The sequence below is a fragment of the Battus philenor genome, unplaced genomic scaffold (genome assembly GCF_028537555.1).
Source record: "Battus philenor isolate CCGP_79_NKW_IND1 unplaced genomic scaffold, ilBatPhil1.0.hap1 SCAF_6, whole genome shotgun sequence".
Taxonomy (NCBI): domain Eukaryota; kingdom Metazoa; phylum Arthropoda; class Insecta; order Lepidoptera; family Papilionidae; genus Battus; species Battus philenor.
In genome coordinates this window covers 3,852,728-3,876,720 of record NW_027181726.1, presented here as the reverse complement: position 1 = coordinate 3,876,720, position 23,993 = coordinate 3,852,728, and the positions used below count along the sequence as shown (strand labels likewise).

The following is a 23,993-nucleotide window of genomic DNA, read 5'->3' as shown; positions in this document are numbered from 1 at the left end:
TTCGTACGGATGACATATATCTGATCAATTTAATCAGTCAGCCGACGAAAAGAATGGATTATTTCGATCGGAACAACTTTGGAATTTCATCAATCACCATCGACCAGTGACCCTTACGTTACTGAATAGAAGGACAAGACAAGACAACAACGCGGATCAATTTAACAAGGACGCGTATCCGCTGATCCTGATAGATAGCTTTGCAATGTGATACCTAACATACGATATACCGAATTGATCGTACCAAAAGAAATAGTGCCGAATAGACTATAGTACTTTATTGTCGATTTTATTTATAGAAACGCTACGTTAAATAAAATATGAAACAAAAATGTTTGCACGAAAAGGAATACAACGAAAAATTTTGTTTGCTAACATCGTGTTGCCAATCCTCAACAGCGGCAGTGGTTCACAACATTTTTCTCGCCGCAAATAGAAACTTTTTTTAACTTTGACGCGGACTTTTGGTAGTATATATTTTACAATTTTTTATATAATTTATTTTCAAAAAACTAAAATTGTATTATTAATTACTCTAAGTCAAATTTTAATGTTTGTTCGAAAATTTTAGTAAAGAAAATGTTATTTAAAAAGTGTTGTTATATTCTTCTTCTTCTCTTTCATCATTATCGCCCACAATAAGTATTAGGACTCCCACCAAAATCACCACGATGACCAATCCAGCGAATTTCGGCATTGGTTACGTGGTACGTCGATCTAGTAATGCTTAAGGACAGGTATTTGGCAAATGAAATCGTTCTCGCGATTGATTGATTGATCAAATTCATATTTAATTCGATTTCATTGCTTAATCATTAATTTTCATTTTGTCTTACCGTGCAAAAAACACTTTTTTATGTAAATTCTCTACATAACTTTATGAAAGAAGAAACTTAATGTATACTTAATCTATACTAACATTAAGCTTCTATAAGCGCAAGTTTCTTAAAAATAATTTTGCCGTGATTCGATCTGCTCTCAGTAATACGCCAGATAAAATTAATTAGTCTGATTTTGTTTTCATTTCATCAAAAGACGTCTAGCTGGCTCAAATAAGACGCCGTAGAGATAATTAAGTTTGCTTACACCGCTGTAGATGATCTTCGTAGCAAGATCTTACACGAACGTTGAAAAAGGATACTCAAACAGACGTTCCAACTTCAACAGCTGTATGTCGTTAATGTTTTCGTATATACTTTGGTTAACGACATGTGTATTATTTATTTTTTATTTATTTAGAAATATTATAAATAAAATGTTACTAATTTGTTATCCGATTTACAAAAAATTATGTTAAGCTATTATTAATATATTGTATTAATGTATAACCTCTTTGTAATTAGTTCAGCTGAAGAACGTCTGCTGTTATATCTTCTACATAGATTTACAATAAGACCGGTTGGAAATGGCTTCATTCCGCATTTCTCGATGACCTTAACGAGGTCTGCAAGGGTTGCAGGTTCGTGGTGTCCACTGCAGAGCCTTAATACCCCAGTTGCCAATTCACCGGTCTATGTTGGTACATTTTCGTACGTCAACTGATGTTCTGATTCCTGATTTGGCCTCTTATGTAAATCCGAAACATAGCCGTCTTCGTAGCCAATATGGTGCTACCAGAATAGTATTTGTAGTCGTCGTGGCTGCTAATGTGCGATGACCACTATTTTTGTTCTTTTTTGTGGTTCGATAAGTTTAAGAATTGGTTTAAAGAATCTGAGTGTACTCACTGTACAATTTAGTATTGAAAGGTTTTAAATTTTTGTGGTTAAATTCCCAAATAAATGTTTTTATAAACTTTTCGTTTTCTATTTACTTCAATAATTATTGTTTACTCGTAAATGTATTTAACTTTAGTAAGTAAACCAATTATTTCGTAAAAACCATATTTGCGGAGGTTTGGTAAATTTACTGTAGTGTAACTGAATATATTTCTTTATGTTATGAAAATACGGTAAACTGAACTGTAAAGTACATTGACGTTCTGCTGCATGGTTCGGGTCAGCATTCTATGACCACGTACAGTCAAACTGGGGCACGTGGTTATTGGAGCACGTTGAGAGTCAAGTGACAATCGTCGAAGGGTAAGATTTTGATCAAGATGAGGGACCTAGTTTGTCGAGTTTAACATGCTTTTGAGAAGCATCATATAATGCCGTTATAGAATATATGACAAATTTTTCGTTAAGCGATCGATTATGTTATACATATACATTATTACATATTAATTTTATATGTTGTCAATTTTTAACGTTTTTAGTTAAACTTTGTCAGTACATGTATTACACGAGTACTTAAAGTGCATCTATATGTTGTTAAGATGGAATAACTTTGTACTTTAATTTTATTTAGCAAAATATTTTTGGCAGATACTAATTTACCTCTTTAATAATAGTATATATATATATATATATATATATATATATTTGAACATTGATTTCTTAGATTTTATTATATTATATTATACATAAGTACGTACTTACGTCTATGTCAACGTTATTTTTTTCAAGTAAGAAGTGTCTTAAAACAATGCGGGCACTTAACTGTTCGTTATCACCACTATCAGAAACAGAAACAATTATTTATTATGTTAAGTATTCAAAGACCGTTTACACGCTCCGAAAGAACGAATATTGTTCTTTTTTGATTAAGTAAAGTAAGTAAATAGTTGCATAGCTACGTCTTCTAATTGACTTCTAAACTATTGTAATCTCTAAACGTGGTAGTAAAGGAAAGATTTTTTTTTTGAATGTGTGACGAGGTCCTTCAAGATAGAAGAAGTCTCAGTCACTCAAAGAGCAATTGAGAGATCTGTAGTAGGTGCTTCGCTGTGAGGTCGAACCAGAAAGGATGATAGAAGAACAAAGATCACCAAGCTTGAAAAAATGCTCATATGAAGAGGCAGTAACCCATGCATGGGCCGAAAAACCTTTTGGTGACCTCTAGTTGTGACCACGAGTCGGTACGGGGGCCACGGCGTGGTTTTACTGTGTGGGCTGACAACATAGTGGCGGGCAGCGCAAAATTGGTCATTCAGGCGATATTATTGGGGGAAGTTATATGCTTGCTGTTGACAATTAGCTAAAACTTTGATTAATTATACCAACACCTTAAATTTATAGCTATATAGTTAGATTTTCTGATGATTTTCTCTAGTCGGTGTGGTTAAGATCTTATTTGCATAACTTATACTTCAGAGAGAGCAGAAGAGTATATTCTCAGTGCTGGGAAACTAGCTTCTTTTGAAAGCAAGTGCTAAGTGTCAATTTATATGCAGGTTTATTCACTACGTTTATATACCGAGAATCAATGCCTCCCGGAAATCGAATTCGCGAATTAGAACGTAAGTCAAATCCTCTTTAAACATTAGTCTATCACTGTTCAAGCCGCTGCATATAAATATTATGTTGTATTGATATAAATAACAGAAATCCCATAAACGCGTTATTTATTTAGTAGGCCGGAAAATTTTGTAATATTTTTTTCGTATTAAACTTGATTTTTAACAGCATCAAGGCACACGGTATTATAAACATGTAGTTTTACTTGGAGAACAAAACTACAAAATTTAAATTATGTATTATGACTTATACTTAAACAAATTAAAACTTATTTGATAACTGGACTTATTCGCATGTACGTATAATGAGTCATATAAATGCATGTTTCTTTTCTTAACTGCTTATTCATTTGTTCATTAGTAGTGAGTGGTAAACATCACAAGATGGTGTCCAGATTGACACCTGCTATCGGACTGGAAAAATAATTTATCACAATCGCAATTTCAGCTGTAGAACGACCACTTCTGGACATGGTTTTCCCCTACAAACTTCTAAGTTCGGTTTTAAACGGACTGTATCCAGTGTATTCCGACAATCTTATCAAGGTCGCCTATTCTTGTAGCTAGAAATACTTGCCTGTGCTGGCCAGGCTGTGGTCTTCACTTACGAACTGCCTCTTATTAGAAATCCTTAGTATAAGCCTCTTTATAGTTAATGCAGATATACCGAATTATGAACTATGGAGATGGCTTTTGCATGGCATGGCTTTTTTGTTTAACGATAATTATCTGTTTCTTACTTATTTCAGAGTCTAAAATGGACCTCGTTATATATAAAACCAGCCAGACGACCTCGAATGTAATTAAAAAACAAAATCATTTTTTTCAAAAGAGTGCTAAAATTTCAGTTCGATCACACTTTAATAAATGTTCTTTATAACGAATTCTTTTTAAAATTTAATTCTCAAGTCACATATTTTTTTAAATTTACATAGTCTAAACGAACTTTACCAAGCGCTTGATATCTAAAGAATTTTAATATCACTAAAGGACCTCGTATATATACAACTATACGAGATAAAGATGTGTTGAGTGACATACAGGTGGCGTATGAAAATGAAAGCCTTACTATTGTTTTATTTTTTATCATCGCTATATTTAGTTTCTGCTAATAATGTACCTCAGTACAGAACTTATGAGAATTATAAGTTTTTCAAAGTACAGGGTGAAAGAAATGGGATAGAAAGACTACGCGATGCTTTATTACTAAGAGACGTAAGTATTATCATCGATATATCAGACGCTGGATGCTTCCTAGCGGTCCTATCGGAAATCTTTTCAGGGAGCCTGGTATATCCAGCTGTAGACATTCTACGGCTGTAGCAATTATGATGAAATAACAAATGAACACATCATAATTGTTTTAATCATTTTCTTACCGAGGTAGCCAAACCGTCTTAAAAATCGAGATAATTTCATACTAATGGTAAATGAAGCATTTTGAATGACGGCAAATTTGAATCTTAATTTGTACTAAATCTTAGCGATTCAAATATTTTGTGGTAATATACTCCACTACGTGTTAAATGAAAAAAAAAATATATTATTAGTATTTTTATTATAATCAATATATTTTTAGGATTCTCTTACGTATAGCGATACAAGAGATGGCGCCGAGTTCGTGGTGGCTCCAGATTTAGAAGATTTGTTCAATGAAATGGTTGCCGACAATGGGCTGATGGCTACGGTTATATATAACGACATCTCCGAGTAAGTTCGTCTAGTGATTTCGTTTATTTATCTTGCTAGTTGTTTTTAAATAAGATTTAAATTTTAAAACATTTTATGATTTTTAAGAGGCTGAAAAGTCAGAGACGTACTTTTTTATTTTTTTGGAATTTTGAAGAATATATCACTTTGTATTACAGAATAATACAATTGGAAAAGTCTGTGTTCCGTCGCAAGAAGTCGTTTTCGTGGACAGCGTATTATGATATCGATGATGTAAGTAACATTTAAAAATTTTAACGATATTAACTGAGAACCAATGCCAATTATTTTTTATTTTTAGTTTCCTTTAGTTTCCTTCTATGTAGATGGTCTTATTGAAAAAAAAAATACAATTTACAATGCGGCTTACGTTTGAAATAACAAGAGATAAATCGCAAACGCAGTCATTGTGTTTATGGCATCGATCTTAAAAATCCATGTTTTACATGTTGGAAAAGCATCAACATTATTTATTTACGTATCAGGAAATAGTAGAAACATAACATTGTTCATAAAGCCTTACAATAAACCCTGCGTTTTGAAAATAGCTTTTTTGTTTCAAATTATTTATTCATAGGTTAGACAGCATTACGTCTGTTGTGTCAGCAAGTTACATATACATATATGATATTCGGTTCAGCCCATATATATCTACAAGGATATATACCAGGTGGGCTGGCAATCGCAGAGTGGCATTAAGGTACGCAGAGGACGCTGATGCCCATCCTCTAGAAACTTGTTTCTGTGCAGTAATAATCCAACATTGTAAATGCACATAGTGTGAATTATATAATATTGTATCCCGGGTATCGAACCCAGATTCAGTCCTCCATCGCTGGTATATCACTGCTGACGAAATTATATTATTAGGTACATGCATTTGAAGATCTTAATTTACAGCTTAAAAAATATGACTAGCATATTCGTTATTTCTTTTTATTTATATATACATTTATATGTATTTTTATACATTTATGTATATTGTTTGTTAATTTAGAATGAGTTAGTTTGTAATGTCTGATAATAATTGTGATTTATGTTGGTCAAGGTTTATAGCTGTCATGTTATCAATACGTACGTTGTTTACGACTTTAGAAATTGGAAGGTTCAGAGAGAACGTTACGTGTTTCACTAGATATATAATAGTTATTACAAGTCTTAATTATTGAATCTATTTGTTACTAAGTTCAACGCAAACAGAAACTTTAGATAATGTTCGTTTATTTAAGAAGGACTAAATCTATAATGGTATATAATATTCCCGTGGTTTTAGGTCAATCTTAGATTTGGTTCAGTAAACGTTTAAAAGATTATAAGAACTCTGAAGGCTGATAAATTGTTGCACCGTAAACTAAACACTACAATGGTTTTACAGCTATTCGAATTTTATTTTTAAAAATACTATTTTGGTGAGCTTTGTTATGTATGTATAAGATGATACGCATACCATGAATAGACATATCAACAAATCCATCTTATTGAAGATTAAATTTTGCCTAGCTGGTCTTATTGAGTCTATTACAAGATTTCTTACAATTACTTCCTTGAGGAAAGTAAAATGCAAGACGTTTTGATAGCAGCACGTCATGAATTTAGTTCATGCGTTTTAAGATGGACTTGATCTTCAGTTATAAAAAATACAATTAAGAAGTAAAAAGAATATTATTAAAGATATACGGGAATAGGAACATTTATCTCGCTTTCTATAATGATTTTCAAGGAAACTAAAATAATATCATTATAGATACTTCGAAACGATATTCTGCAAAGGCATCGAGGAGAGTTGTAATATCTTCTCGCATTCAAAAAAGGAATTTAAAGTACCTGCTTAGCTCTTTATAAGAATGAAACGGAAGCACAGTACTTAATTCTTTAGAACTTTTTTAAAGTTTAAGCGAAAACGGGATCTGGAATATTTAACGCACGTTGATTTAAAATGGTGATATTGTTTCTAAACTTTTGTTGTTTTCACTTCTGAGACATAACCACTCTTAAAGAAAGTTAAAGAAATAATAAATTTGGGCATATAAATTTATATATATATATATATATATATATATATATATATATATATATATATATATATTTATATGTTCATGCTGGATCGATATTAGTTACGAAGTCGTGGTAAGGTATTTTTAATGACTCAAGCCTTTTCTCTTTCATCAAAGAGATTCTAATGCACAGATTTAAGGTTGGTCTATCAAATGTTCACTTCCAGAACAACAAGTCTCCCATCAGCGTAACCTCAACTTCAAAAAAAGTCTGTTAAAATTAGAGAGCGAACGAATACCTTGACGCTTTGGTTGATCTTATGATATCTGCCACATTTTTCTTCATATTTACAAGCTTCGATGTGTTTCTATTTGCAATCTTTGACTGTTGACGTTTCTGTGCGATTTACAACATAATAAATACTAAAAAAAAACATCATAGTTGATAATAATCACTTTTCTGATTAACGTACGCTTGGAGTTATCGTAACTTAAACTTGAAAGATACCAATATTAAACTCTTATATCATTCTTCGCATAGCGTACGCAAGTAGTCACTGTAAATGACGTTAGACAGAGAAATAAAATAACATAAAAATTACAAAAATATTTGAATATTAAGTTTATATTTATTGTCTAAATAAAAAATACTAGCATTTGTAAAGAAAAACAATAAAATGCTAAATACTAAACAAATTCAACTGTCTTTCCCAGATTAACTATTACTTAGGTAACATGAGTGAAAGTTACCCGGACTGGGCAGAACTTATCGTGGGAGGGCAGAGTTATCAAGGTCGCTCGATCCTGGGACTTCGGATCAATACCCCTGGACAAGGCGATGGAACTAAACCGGTCGTCTTCATAGAATCGGGTACGTAACAAAATTAAGCAAATTTATTAATAAGAAAAATTACAAACGACAAAGGCGAGTCAACGCAGAGATCTTTTTCCATAAAAAGTCATACATACATGTAGAAAGCATTCAATGCGATAACCTGTAATAAAATCTATGTTATACTATGAGGTACGTGTATTGTATTAACCCTTAACTATGGACGTCATTTTTTTGTCACACTACCATGGACGCGCGGTCGCTCGGACCGCTATGTTCTGAAGTCCAAATATTACATAAATATTAATTTTATTTGTACACTTTTGTATTTTTTGTTTTTTATGTATATTAAAATTAAATAATTTCGATGCTTTTAATCAATCTTTCTTTATTTGTAAATAAAATAAAGCATAATAACAATTAAAGACACTTTTTGGCATACATTTACTAGAGATCAATTGTAGGACGTAAAACTCGAACGAATTAAACTTTTTAGAAGAAATAACAATCAAAACTATAAATCTAAGGTTTAACCTAAAATAAAAACGAATAAAAGTCTTCTCAAATTCAAATAAAAAAAATTTTGACATTGGTCCAATTGTTTAAAATTATTGGCAGTCCTTGCACAAGGGTTTGGAACATTGTAAACATATGACCTGCCTGCAATCTATACAAGTGTAATTGGACTTTCTCTTTGGTTTTGGTGGACAAAGACGACATGTTTTTCGTTTTAATGAATCACTCTCCTGGCTAGGGGGTTCATCTAGGAGCATATCTGCGCCTAAAACTCGCCTCATTGTCATTTTCAATTCGTTTGAAATATTTTATTTTATTGCTCGTCTCCTTTTATTATTCGTTCCGCATGCATATATGACTAAAGATCGTGCCATTTTTTTAAGGAATACTTCTCTTTTTATTTTTTTGCTCTGATGCTCATTGTGTATTACATGAGCATTTATACCACACAAGTCAAGAATGAGATATAAAATGATCAAAGGCCATCTTCTAGTTCAATATTCTTTGATATTTTGAAAGAAAATAACATAAAACATTCAAATTAAACAAAGTCACCGTTTATATTATTTACGCAGGAAACGAGGACGTGCGGTCCGACAGACCGCGGTTATAGTATAAAGTAAAATAACTCACCTAATTTGTGGCCGCCGACACAATCTCTTATCTCATCATACGTTTGGGCGCTAAAACTGAAGCTACTGAGAGCATTAAATGCGGGGAGCAAGGGGAAAGGGGTAAACACAAAAATTACAAACTGCAAGCGGTCTGTGAGACCGCGCGTCCACAGTTAAAGGTTAACTAAACAGTGGTATATTTTGATGGATAAAATAATATAAATGATTATTATCAAAATGTAATAGAAGCAATAATATTAAAAACACTGAGCAGTGCGCTTTCGCTTATCAAGTCTCATAGAACAGTAACTTTACTGAATTAAAGAAATCGTAATATTGTATCACAACAGCATCGTCATTTTAACCGTAAGATTCTATTGTCTATTGTCTCATGTGAAGTTTTTGCTGTTAGCCTTGCGGGTTTTACAGTTTCATCGGAAAAGAATTCACGGAACAGATGGGTCCGTGAACTATATAAGCCGTAAGATGATCGGTGCTGGACTTAAATATAATTTAATACACAAATACCGCTATTTATGAGCAGTGGTAGCATAGCAGTAGGAGATATTACTTGCGATTGAAGGCCGCAGGTTCGATTTCCGGGATACAGTTTCACATATAATTAACACCTTGTGCAATAATATAGCATTTATATAGCATTTCTACTGCTCACACGCAGTTTTTGCTTGGGCAGATGTTCTCTGCGCACCATAATACCACATTGAGATCGCTAACCCGCCTGAAAAACATGACCATTATGGTTTAACCCCCATAGATATCTTTGGGGAGGCCTATACCATGCAATGGTAAATAACATAGACGCTGTGGTATTGACCATATAAATAACTTTCTACCACTTGTAAAATGTTAAAAATAACAGGCATGAAGAAGTACAAAAAAACCTCTTTGTCTTGTCTATTTTACGCTCATATGGGCTATCATTGAAGTGGTGTGGTATTGAAAGAAGGTTGTATTTTAAAGCCATAATTCATCTGATCAAATCTGTAGTACCCATGTATTTGTACGTACAAAGGCCCTCTTGGAATTAATGAAATGGTGGCCAAATAAAAAGGCATTTTTTTGAGGAGGAATTTTGAGCATAGCATTTACAATTTCCACTGATTAGAGATGGAAAAGCGCTGGTATTTCTATCTTAATCTCGTTTTTAGTAACTAAGCTCGTGGGTGCTTCGACTTAAAACGTTACATAGATTTTTCACCGGATTTTGAGACTACTTAACTATATGGTCGCTTAGACGATCTTTGGAATTAATCCAGCGCAAGGTTTACCTAGAGGGAACCTAAGTTTCGGCTGTTATTTTCTACGCTTAGTTTGAAACCCCGTATTTATCGGTTTCTGTTGACCTGCTAAGATAACTAACATTCACTTTTACTTTTAATCATTTACTTTCAGGTATCCACGCCAGAGAATGGATTGCACCCGCCACTACCACGTACTTTATCAACGAACTCTTAACAAGCGACGACCCGAGGATAACAGCTTTGAGAGATCAGTTTGACTGGCGCATCTTTCCTTCTGTAAACCCTGACGGCTATCACTACAGTTACACAGTGGTTGGTGTTTATTTAGTTTTGAATAAGTTTTTAACGTTATTGATCGCTTCTTTGCTATTGCCGAACGGTTTTAAAATAAAGCTCTTTCGACAGTTCTTTTGCAAATTTGTGGCGTAACATTAATAATAATTTTAGGAATTTTTTTGTGATGCGTTTAATTAAAAAAAAAAGTTAATTTGTCCTTGTCATCTTGTTTTACGATAAATACGTCACCAGTCTTTTTTTGTTGAATTTGGAATTAAACTTACACAATGCAAAAAAATAAAATATATATTATAGTAGTTAGTCCAAAAATACATCAATCGTAAAGTTAACGGAAAATTTTCAATAATTGACTAACCGGCAAATATATGTAAACGCATCCCTAGCTTCTTTATCACTGACCGATATAATACATTTTAAATATTACTACTATTCGATTAACTAATAGACAGATATTCAAGTAAAGTCTATGAGACATTCACGACATTAATTTAAATAAAATTTTCTGAAAAAAAGAAGTAACCCCCCAGGCTACTTTCGTCAAGAGAGTCTAAAAGAATGAGTGGCGATATTCTATATAATGATTGTGCATTACTTTTTAATTAGATTTTTAATTCCAGGATTATCTCAACTTTCCTTCTTTACGTTTTTCCACATCTTTTGTAAGAAGTGAGAATTTTTTTTGAATTCAAACTGAAATAACTAGTGTAAGCAACTGCTAACTAGTTGTACCATTGTTTACTTATATATATACAATAACAAAATATAATCCTTGACTGGTACGATGCATTATGTAGGATATAAATTGTATAAAGTTTTATGGTTACTTCCTAATCTCGAATTTTCAAACTCAGCCCGATACGTAAATGGTTGATATATAAATTATAGTACAATGTAACTTTTATGTAGTACGTGAGAAGAATTTGACAAGTTCGTTCAGAAACTTTTAAAGAGGAAAAGGTTATTCTTCAAGTAGGTGGTGGTTAGCAAACGAAATAAAGTGATTTCAATTCAATCATTACTAGATGTTTTTTACGTAAGTTATTTACGTTTATTCGCCCTCACAGGGAACTCTTTGTTATAATACTTTTTGTCGCTGTGAAATTATAGAAAAGTTATAGAAAAGTGTCTATACGCAAAAACAGTGTTACCAACAGCAGTCAATGCAATCTCGTATCGCCGAAATAAATCTCAACTCGTCCTTGTTTAATAAGGCACTCCATGAAAGCGTACTAGGTATTTTTTTTTTTCGATTTACTTTAGATGACCAATATTAAATTTTTAATGTGTTTTACATAATAAATTATAGGTTTTCGAATAACATTTGGGAACATTAAGTTTGAACGAATTTTAACTTTTTGTCGTTTACCGTTCCGAGGCACAGTGTCGAAATTTATCGAAAATTTCTATAGTATAGTAATATCACAGTATGCAAATATTATAAAGATTTCGCAACTTGTAATGTATATGGCCTCATGAACACAAAACAGATGCATACGTATAAAATATCAACTTTTTTAAAATAAAAAAGGGTTCTGATTTGTAGCGTGTAGAGTAATGTAGGTATTCAAACGTGTATAATATAAAAACTAAATTATAAACCATTGTGTACATTATCTTACATATATAGATAGCACTACTAATGACAAGCAACGGTTTTCGATGCTTTTTCCTAGTGAAGATGTTCTACATATCCTTTCGCTGAAGAGGAAGGTTATGCCCAGTTTCTACTATGTACAATTCTGCGGTCGTTTTTGGCACCTGATATGTAAACTGTCGTAGTTTCAACGACGCAGTCTATGTGTCGGCGTCTTACAGTGGCTTTCACTGTCATTATAAAACATGCGTTTAATTAAAGCCTCTTGGTGGTTGTACGACATCCATGCATGTGGCACATTACCTTCAAATCTATGACCAAGGCGCTATTATGATGTAGACAAGAGCTCCGATATTCAGAGAATGCGATCTTGACGCAAACGTAGACTTATTTATTCATTTATAATAAATAATTGCAAATAAAAATATTACAGTCTATTTTCAGGATCGTATGTGGCGAAAAACCGTTTCGAAGTCCAATTATATGTGCTTCGGTGCTGATGCAAATAGGAACTGGGATTACAACTGGGGACGTAAGTATAGATAGTTTACTGATAATATAGTTGCTAGAACTTTCAGTTCTTTGTTATATAATGACGCGAATTAAATAGGAGCATAAATTCATTATTCGAAATTTTATTGTAGACATGATAAGGAAAAAAAAATTAACTTATTATTATAAATAAACATTACCACAGTGTAAGTGATTTTGTAAGTGACAATACAGATTGGAAGTAAGGATATTAATAAATAAGTTTGTTGAGGGTTTTTTCTTATCAGGGCACTTTTGTTTGTAGTTTCTATGAAATTAGACTCTTAGCATTTTTACAGAAGTACATAAGTGAACCATAGTGAGAAATATATTGCGGACTTTGAGATTATCTTATCATTATTCGTGTTATGTTCACTTCTATTTAGATGTTTTAATTTCCACTCTTTTTTTTTATTTGATCGCGCTTGCTTTTAAGTCTGTAGAGATAAATGGTGTGCAAACGTTGCTATATTCTAGAGAGCGATGTAGTTAATGAAATTCTTGTACCAGTGAGGCATTCAATGTGAGGTGGTTTTTCCAGGATAATATTTAACAAAATTCTTTATTCCCTGCACTTCATCGAGCGCGTTCCATTTAATAAAATCATTTAATTAAAATAGTATTCATATTTAATTAATATACGTTTATGTGCATATACTTATATATTTATATAATTATGTTTGTATATATGTATAATAATATTTATATTTGTATGTATGTACACCCTAAACTTCCCTCTTCTTTATATCTCATCTCACTCTTTATGTCTGATAGAGATCGCCTCGAGCGATAAGACCGCTTCTTCTACCTTCTATGTAAATTGTTTCTTTTATTTATTTATTATCTATGGTACTTTAAAATGTTAATAAATAAATAAAAAAACATATTAGAGTAATGTATCCTAATGACGACGTAATATTTTTTTCAGAGCATTCAGCAACAACCAACCCCTGTGACTACCAAACCTACGCAGGATCTCGACCTTTCTCTGAGATAGAGACTCGTACTTTATCATCCTACATTCAAAGCATCGATAACTTGATGGTGTACGTCAGCTTCCATTCCTACGCGGCGATGCTTTTGATACCGTTCTCTGATTCATCAGAACACGTCCACAATTACGAAGACTTGGTAAGTTGTTGCTCTTTTTATTTCAAACACATTATATATATTACCTATTGAAAATCGCCGAGCATCTATCTCTGCACAAATCATTTATGTACCTTTGTAGTAAAATTACTTAATCATTGGGACCTTCTATTTCTTGTGGGCAACAAAGGACCTTAAGTGTTAAAGTTTTCACGGTAGAAGAATAGAGAAAGTTTTCTTTTTATGAAAGAAAGCCATTAACACACTTGACCCGTGCACACAAAAGGTGAAGTGGCTGAAAAAAAATCTAAAGTTTCCTTTAAAGTATACTTTAAACTTTATTTTTATTTTATATTTTTAAAAGTCATCGATTATAGTTGGTAATATAAAAAGCATGCTATTAAAATTAAGTAAAAACGAGAATAATGTCTTTGTTAAAACTTTTAAAATGAAATAACGTAAATGATTGTAAATGCCAGTATCATGGCAATAGATTACTAATTACTGTATTACATGCCATCGTCTAATAAGAAAAGGAATATATCGTAATTAAATCTTATGTAAATAATATAAATTAAAAAAAATAATATCTTTTTTCTCTGTCTGTTTCACTTTCTATTAAATCCACCAACACAATTATTTTATCAATCATATCCTATTCAGGTTCAAGTGGGAAAGACCTCTCTAGACTATGGCTCTAAAGTAAGCAAAGAGAAGAGATATCAAGGACCCGGTACTGCCGCTGACATGCTCTGTAAGTACCCAATCGAACTTGCATCCTTGCAATAATTATTTATAAAATATTTTATTAAATCAGTAGAATCTTTTACTTTCATGTAACAGAAAAAAATGTTTGCATGTTGGCATTTACAGTGCTAAATTACAAAATATCATCAGGAGGAACATTGCAAATACTTCATGGTATACGAGGTACAACGAAATACACGAAAGAAAAAAATGACAGTGCTAAGATATCGAGCGCTGTGAACAACAGCATATCAAAAACCTCATTTATCATCGCAATCCTAGCTTTTAGATTACTTAAAGATGTCAATATGGTTAAAAGAATAGAAACCTCGTGATTTGATTAGATAGTGTAGCATCTGTATTCTGCTCTTTAAAAGCCATCTTCCATATAACACATTTGATTATAGTTTTACGACTGATCGCAGATAATAAAATAACCAAAGAAAGATTGCATTGTTGGCATTGATAATTTCACCGTATATTTGGTGTCAGAGCGCTGAAAGCGCTTTACAGAGACTAAACTCTAGGGTTACCTTTGAAATCTTGGTTAGTTTTAAGCTATCTATATTATTTATTACTATAAAATAAGGATAGAGCTTTGCGCTACTTAATTTGAAGATACAACTCTAGAAATTTCTGTAAATGTTATTAAAAATTATATATATTATCGTTTTGCAGACAAAGCGTCAGGAGGCAGTATGGATTGGGTTCGTCACGCCTTAGGCACACCTTTAGTATACACATACGAGCTACGAGGTAACTCCTTCCACTGGCCTCCGTCTAGGATCAGCGAGCAAGGAGACGAGGTTACACAAATGCTGCTTGGGCTCTTAACAGAAGCCAATAATCTGGAATATTATTAACTTTTATATTTTACTCGTGTTTTTTTTAATAAATACTTGCTAAATTTAGCGTTTGTTTTTTTATTTATAATCTCTGTAATTTTTAGTCTAAATTTATATACTTTATACACGTTTACTAAGGTGATCAACGTAGTTTTTCTAATTATATTAGAAAACCATGTTCACATTAAGTAATGAAGCGTTTTAGAAAGTAAAGTTGTATCTCCATGTCACATACAAAGCCTTTCCGATACGTTGACTATGTCTCTATTCACTACGATTTAATTGTTCTAAGGGGCATGGCAAATCTTTGTGACAATAACTATTATTATTGTTCGAATCGAATGTAATATTTGTGCGTATAAATGCGAGTGTTTGTTGTCGGTGATTATTTACGGACCTGTAACGTGGTCGCTTACGGTGGGTCACATAGCAAGACTCAAGGTCAGAGAGTAATAGAGCGAGCTATGCTCAAAGTTTCGTTGTAAGATCCGCAGAAGAACCAAGGTCACCGATGTAGCTCGAAGAACTGCTCATGTGAAGCAGTAATGGGCGGAAAGCATCGCTTATGCACGCGATGACAGTTGGGGCCGAAGAGATTTCGAGTGACGACCAGGATCTAGTAGGCGCAGCGTGGGTAGGTTCCTAACTAGATGGACAGATGACATAGTATATCGCTGGATGCCAGTCTGTGTCTTGCTTTATATGTTTATCGTCTGAAAAAAAGAAGGCGAATGCCATATTTGTTTATTTCAGTTACCATCTCATGGGTCGCAAAGATATATGTGATATGTGAAAACTTTTAATATATACAAATAGGAACAGTTAATAAGCACGATTGGTATATAGTACACTACACTCCTACTTTCATCCTCCGAATTAAACAAGGCTCGCCCTGAGGTCGTTACCGAAGATTGCTCACGCCTCATTGCATATTTTTACGCAGACAAAAAGTATTAAAGGGGTACATTATTTAAATTATGCTTTTATTCGGGCTGAGTGAAGGGTAATTTTTTTTCTTTAAAACGAACATTATCTTAGAAAATTTAAGCGCTTATGTGTTGAAGTTTTTTGTGATCAAGAAATGCGTCATAATTTCATCATCATTTGTTTCTCCCATAGATTTACTATAAGACTGGCTAGAAACGGCCGGAGTCCAACGTTTTTCGACGAATTTAAAAAAGTCGTTCAACTATTTAATTAATATATTTATTGTATCTCCTTCTTTTCAGCTGACGAACGCCCACTGCAAGGAATAGGCCTCCCACAAAGATAGTCATGATGATCAGTCCTGAGCTACTTGCACCAAGCGGTTTCCCGTGACTTTAACAATGTCGTCAGTGCACCTAGTGGGGGGTCACGTTGGGTCAACTGACTTGTGGTCGACTCTCGACAATCATTATTATATGTATTGTACTCGTATATTAGACAGTACTTCACTGCAATACTATAGAGTACTATCATGATATAATAGCTCCGAATATAAATTTTTCACAAATTATTTAAAACGCAGTTTATTGGCTAATGTAATATCATCTCGTGTTTTAAGTGCTGTGACGAGTGAAGAAAATGTTGCTTATAATTTTAAGTTTAAAAATTAATAGCAGAACAAAATCAGGAGGAATTACGTGAACGATTTCTTCGCATCAAAATTTTAATTTTGTTTGATATAAAAAATGGCGAATATTTCTATTAAATGCCAAAATAATTTCAGGTTAATTATTAATATTATTTAATAACAACAGGTAATTTGTATTAATTAATAGTAATATCACCAGCCAATTTGTTATGCACAATTTTGGGTATAATTGCCTGTAATAAACTTTAATTATAATATTATCAACATAACATTTAAAAGTTGTTTTGCTAATGCAAAAGTGGATTGGTCCGGATAATAAAAGAAGATAGGTTTGCGATATCGTTACCGTGAAAATTGAGAACTGTCGGTATCGCTTGAATATCTTTGATTAAACAATTTATTTTTTATAGCATTATAAGTAAGATTTACAAAATATATCTTATCTTAGCCGTGGACATAGCATGAGCGAGTATTTTCCTGTAATATAATTATATATTTATACATAGCATTTGCTCTTCTATCATAGTATAGTCAAGTTCTCTATTTATTCTAATTTTAAATATATACTTTCAATATTGTTCGTCTTTTCGATATTTTAGAAGTTTTATTTTACTTTCTTTGATATATAATGAAGATTTAAATAAATAAATAAACGGGACATTTTTACATATAATACAATCGGTTTATAACTAAGTCACGTTAAGACGCACACGCACACACTCTGGGATGTTTTTCACTCGATCACCCCATGATAAAATGGTATGTCCTCTGGACTTCGAGCCTAGTACTATACACAGGATGAAAAGTCTCTCCGTAGCGTCGCCTTCCTTTTTCATAACATAACGAAAGTATGTCAAAATTTGAGAATCAAAAACACAACAAGCGCTTTAGAGATTTACCCTTATTTCCAATCAACCTGTATAGTGATCACTTTGGAATTTGTAACATTAATTTATATTTTCTATTACCGTACGGTAATAGCTAATGTGTCCGACAGTAAACGACAATTATTTCTCATATGTTGTTATCCGAACTTTAAAAAACGTTTTGGGTTTGGGTTTACACATTAATTGACAGCAAATGAGGTTGTACGTTCAATCCTTTAAAGCCTTTACACCCTGCAGTTTATTCCGAAAATCATTTGACTAAGCGAATACCGAAGAAAAAATAATTTATGAACGCATCAATATTTTTCACAAAATTAATAATTTCAGTTTCTTCGATATTGAATCTATATTATATCATATTATGAAATCTATATTATACCATGGGTATTCTATTATTTGTGTTAGTTTCATAGTTAGTTTGTTTTTAACAACCAATAACAACACCAATTAAAAAGGTCTCATTTACATATTTTTCCAATATATTTAGTATTCAGATAAACTACTAGCTTCGTACCTTTTTAGTATAAAATAAATCATTAGTCGTTATTTAAAATTTAATTATTAACCATCTGAAAATAATAATCGTAACTGTAAATATTTAAGAACAGACAATAAAACATTTCTTAATATTTGTAGTACATTGAAAAGTTGGTCCTTACAAAGACAATCGTTTGAAAGACGTTAAGAATTTCAATAAAAACGAGCTATAACTCCGGAACAGCTTTTTGTAAAGTATTAAATTCATTAAAAAGGAATGGATGTGTCTGTTAAACCATTTGTATTAATAGAAGATTCTTTAAATATTAAAAACAATACAGAATAATATTTGTTACAATAATTTGCACAAAATGTATTCCTATTTTTAAAAACCGGAGATTTAACACAGTGTGTTTATAATGTACTGTTGAAACTACAGATCATCGGAAGACGATCGACGACAACTTCGAGATGTCGGAAGATGCAGGCCTTTTCCCATTGGTCCTAGTGAAAATCTATGTTTTTTTATTATTAGTACCTATATTCATTAGACATTATCGTCCATGCCTTTGTTTTACATTTACATTTTCTTAAAAAAATTCTCACGTTTCTGCATATCACAGTGTTTATTACTAAACTAAGTTATTATAAGTCTTTTGTTAACTATTTCATAACTTAAACTTTAAACTTCTTGAAGTAAATTAAAACTGAACTATTTTTTTCAACAATTCCTAACAATGTCTAGTTTTTAACATGACGGTACTATTGTAGAAGCATATTTCCAGAAGTGGATTTCCAATGGCTGGAATAATAATGCTGAATAACCTACTCGTCCTACAACTTGCCACAATTATGCCTTACATACAGCATTAAACTAAACGTAATTAACGAAGAAATAAATGTAATAAAAAGTAATAAATCAAGATATAAATAATCGATACTAAATTTATTCATTACGAGATAGTATAAGGCAAGGAAGCATTGTAGATTTACATTACAGAGATGAACATTTACGACCGGCGATATTAAAGAGTTTTAGAAAGAGATAGATGACATCGAGTAAAAAAGAGACTAGGATAGAGTAATCAAACTTGAATAATTATCATGAAAACTGTTTTGATTAGCTTTGGCAAAAAAATATTTACAATAGTAATGCCGCCATCTTGGATTACGATATTATTTAACTACTAACGATTTTAGCAGTGTAGACATCTGTTTGGTATATTCTTTATTTGTAAAACTGATATTGTTTTTCAATGAAATGTTAACTGTTTAAAACATTTACAATTTAATCAAGTTGTTTCAATGTTCGCTATATGTGGGTTTGGAGTTCCAGAAGATTTTTTATCTAAATCATATTTTTTTTCATAAAACTTCTCCTGTCATATTCATAATTAATTGATATGATATACATATTTCTAAAAAAAAAAATGTTTGCGCAAGATTGCTGTTTAATTGTCAAACAATCACAAAGTAAAAGACGAAAAACATTCATGAAATATGTGGAAAAATAAGTATAGTTCTATTTTTAAAATTCTATTTTGTTTTTTAAACTGGCCAGTTGTAAAAGCTTTCATTGCCACCAATGTTTTAAAGCAATATCCTACTTTATCTATACCCATCATTCTTTATTTTAAAACAGGTTTTATAGCCTTGAGTTATGTTTAAATTTTATTTTTGAATATATGTATATTGTGCGAATACGCTGTTCTACTACAGTTTTCAGTTTCAGTTAAATTTCAATAGTACGAAATGTTGAAAATATTTTACGCAAACTCCGCAATGGTCTAGACACGAGAGCTGAAATACATTCCCATTCACTCCGACGTATTTTAAAGTACTTAAAATATTAAAATATTACTAACGCTGTGTTAAAATTTGTACACTCCATGACGTTACAGAGAGGAAACTTCGCGAGCTTTTAAGTATGTTATAGTATTTACGAAAACATTTTGTTGAAATTTTAAACAGTGTAGGTGCTCTGGTTGTACAATATTTATTAAATGTATTTTTTAAATGTAAACTTCCATGAATTTCTTTTATATTCATCTTTCATCATCATCATTTCAATCTCAGAAAGTCTTCTGATGAGCACAGACCTCACAGCGTGTTTTGACTACCTTAACAGGGTCACCTGTCGAGCTATTTGTCTTTCCCACGTGCAAGTCGTCCGGGCTATGTCGGTATTTTCTTTAGCCTACGGATCTCTGATTATAATATATAGAATCTCTGATTATAATATCAGATACATCATGATTAAACCATGTCTTAATTTAGTTTTGAAATAAGCTGATAAGCCTTAATATAAATATAAGGTAGGTCCATGACTAGCAACAGATGTCATACGTCTGTAATAATGATCACAATGAGATTAACTTTGATCTACCATGATAACCTTGGTATAAGATCTACCTACAAGATTGACAGATGATCTTGTTCATGTCATCGGAAACCTCGGATTTTAGAACGCTTCTGTGTTGGTGTTATTGAAAATGTATTGAGGACGTATTTCGGATGTATTGACGAAATGATAACGTTGAATATATATCTTGACCACGTATTTAAAAATACTGAGAACAAAGGAAGTGATTTTAAACCATTTTATTTATTTATTTATCTTTTGACAATTTATGTGATTCAGATTTAATGCTTTATAGGCGTTTTCTACCAGTTGACTCAGTTTTAATTAGTATTTTGCGAATGAAATTGCGTGAAACGAACGTGAAATGATTTCAATGGTTACTATTTCAGCATTGTACTGTATAACGATCTCGTCTTTTCTCTATTTAAGATATAAGTATAGATAAAAATTTTTTTGGGTACTTTTAACAGCAGTTACCAACGAGTATCAAGAAAACTTGATCGTTATCAGTTATCATTAACAGGAGTTTTAGGGAAAACAATTTAGTGACTTAAATATGTCTAAAGTATTATTAAATTTTGTGATTTCTGAATAGAAACGAGTAGATTATCCCTCACGTATTGAAATGTGAATAATCACGTCTATGTACAGTTGATAGATTAAAAGTCAGATGAATTTTAAACTTTAAACTGTAAGTATTGTGTTTATAAAGAATGGATTTTATGAATCTTTTGGAGTCATTACGATAAGAACCTTTGTGATGTTTTAACAGTGCGTCACAGGACCAATTACGTTATTTCGTAACTGTAAGAGTCTAGACGCGGGTGCTAAAATATTTCAATATTCTTAGTATGTTGTGAAAATGTTAAAAATATCACGTACGACGTCTCCGTATGTGCCGAAATGACTTTAAAACGGCGCATCACTAACCCGACGTGCTTCAAGTATCGTATCAGATTTAAAAGCATTACGAAATAGTTTCACACGTTTGAGATTTTTTTTGTATAAACATGAGTGAAAGTTATTAAAAGTCATATTTTTACTTCGAATTTTAGAAAAACTTTAGAAGCAAATTAAAGTAAAAAATTAAACCAAAGAAATACTTTCGAATGAGATCATTATTTTTGGGACCTATAGTTTTTAAGCTACAAAGGTAGGATACAAGGAAGGATTTAACGTAATGTGTAGTCACTTTATTAATAACGCATTGATTCAGTAATATCCAGGATTTTTTAAAGAAATGTCCTGTGACCATGAGATAGATACTTTTATTTATCACAGTAAGATAGATAATATATTCCCTACGGTATCGCCTTAGTAGTACAGGAGCTTTTCATTGAGGCGTTAATGGTGTATCGCTTCATTTGTTTTTGTAACCACTGTCAAGAAAAGCTTAACACACATTAGGAGGCTGTAGCGCCCCATTTAAAGAGTACGTAACAAAATTTAGCAAATATATGAATAAGAAAATTTTTGATTGGTAAAATGTGAATTTTGAAGTGACAAAGACGAGTCAACGCAGAGATTGTTTTCCGTAAAAAGTTATAAATATACTCAATAAGCATTCAATACCTTGTTTGTTATACTGCATTGTATTAACTAAATAGTGGTACATTTTAGGGTACAAAATAATCAAAATTATTATATTAAAAATGTAATAGTCGCAATAATATTATTAAAACACTGTAAGACAAATGGAGCTTTATGAAATACCTTTATTTTCGTACAAATCATCTTAAATTTATTCAAATAAGTGTTATGTAAAATAAGCCTTGGAAAAGAGAAAGGTAAAGAAAGAGTGAAGTAATAAAAGGAGGGAGTCGATAAAAGGAATAGAACTATACGTCATACATCATATATCATCAAGAAGGCCTCTAATAAAACCTACCAATTATCAAGAAATAAAGCCAAAATCTTAATTGCTTTTTTATATTTCAATATAATTTTTTTAAATTATAGCAAAATTTCTCGGAGAAACGTAAACTGTTTGCGCCAGACAGACATCCGCTTTCCTCGTTAAGAACTTTAAGTTTTTTTAGTTGAACTCAGAGCGTATTTTTTTTATTTGAACTTAGAACAAGTCGAGATGTACCGGTTGCTCTGTAAATTATTTGTTCTACGAGTCCTTCGTCTGTTTATATTTTGTACAAATTTCTCTATGATACAAATAATAGAGTTTGATGTTTCACGTGTTTTTGTTCATGTAGAGTCAAGTGTACGTTGCATATAAAACAATAAAGAACCTTTGAAGTACAATGGCACTATTTTTTCATATTATTTTCAAGTTAAAAACTCCGAAACTTGGTAATTAATTCCAAAATGCAGAAGTTACACAGTTAGTGACGGAGAGAGCAACTGCGTTAGGAAGTCTAATCCAAAAAGAATAATTTAAAAAGAGAATAAGTCTCCAATAAATGATTTTTAAGTCAACAGTCTAAAGCATGGATGCACAGACCGCGGCCTGTCGGTCGTATACTGGTGGCCCGCCGACAGCAAAAATAATGCTCTCGTACATTCGAAAAATATTGAATCCTATTCCAAAATAAAACCAAAAAAAATTTATTCGTAAACTTATTTGAATCTCGCGCGCGCTATTTGAATCTAGCGTCCAAAAATGCTAAGTTAATTAACATCGCTTGCTGCCTTTACATAAAGTTCAAAATAGTAGAGAAATCAAAAATTATCTAGCGCGGTGAAATAAGCGCGAAAATACAAAGCGAAGTAACAAGTGATTGAGAATAAGTGTAGTTTAATAGTGTTTTGGAGAGGCAATAGTTCTAGTCTAGATTTTAACTCGACTAGCCGATGTCATATATTTTGATCCACATTCAACGTACATTTCCTGTTGCAGTGTTAACCCGTCAAGTGCCGTGTATGATTGTGTTGTGAAATCGTAAGTAAAACTCTGTTATTAATAAGTGTTTCCATACCTATTTAATCAATTTTAATCAAATTTAGCTTTAATGTTGGCCAAATATTAAAATAAAAGAAATAAATTACTATTTTTTATCAGAATTTCTCTAACTGTAATAATGACGTCATTATTTCAGATATAAAATCTGTACAAAAATCTTAAAAATTCTGAAGAATAACATTTAATCAATATTTTTTTATAATTTACAAAAGGATGGGTAATTTAAGTAGGTACTGTAATTGTTTTTAGGTGCTGTGTTAATCCTAGCCAGGATTAGAACGCAACATGGAGAAGCCAGCCTAGTAAAAAACGTAAGGTTAAAGATGAAAATGCGCCAAAGTCAATGTAGTTAGAAATTATCGACATTCAAAACGACCAAGATTTACGCAACAAATTCAACGAAGGAGAC

At 31.9% G+C, this 23,993-nt stretch overlaps 2 protein-coding genes across 2 annotated transcripts in view; one reads left to right on the top strand and one right to left on the bottom strand.

The window, feature by feature from the left end:
* LOC137930454 (integrin alpha-PS4-like) overlaps nucleotides 1-23,993 on the bottom strand; it is a 95,156-nt gene that overhangs the window by 48,419 nt on the left and 22,744 nt on the right. The gene's annotated exons all lie outside the window — the stretch shown is intronic.
* LOC137930520 (zinc carboxypeptidase-like) lies at nucleotides 4,381-15,426 on the top strand. Its single transcript, XM_068773794.1, has 9 exons — nucleotides 4,381-4,552; nucleotides 4,917-5,047; nucleotides 5,206-5,281; nucleotides 7,756-7,912; nucleotides 10,417-10,577; nucleotides 12,601-12,688; nucleotides 13,616-13,818; nucleotides 14,440-14,530; nucleotides 15,202-15,426. Exons 1-9 carry the CDS (start codon nucleotides 4,388-4,390, stop codon nucleotides 15,384-15,386), a joined length of 1,257 nt encoding a protein of 418 aa, XP_068629895.1. The 5' UTR covers nucleotides 4,381-4,387; the 3' UTR covers nucleotides 15,387-15,426.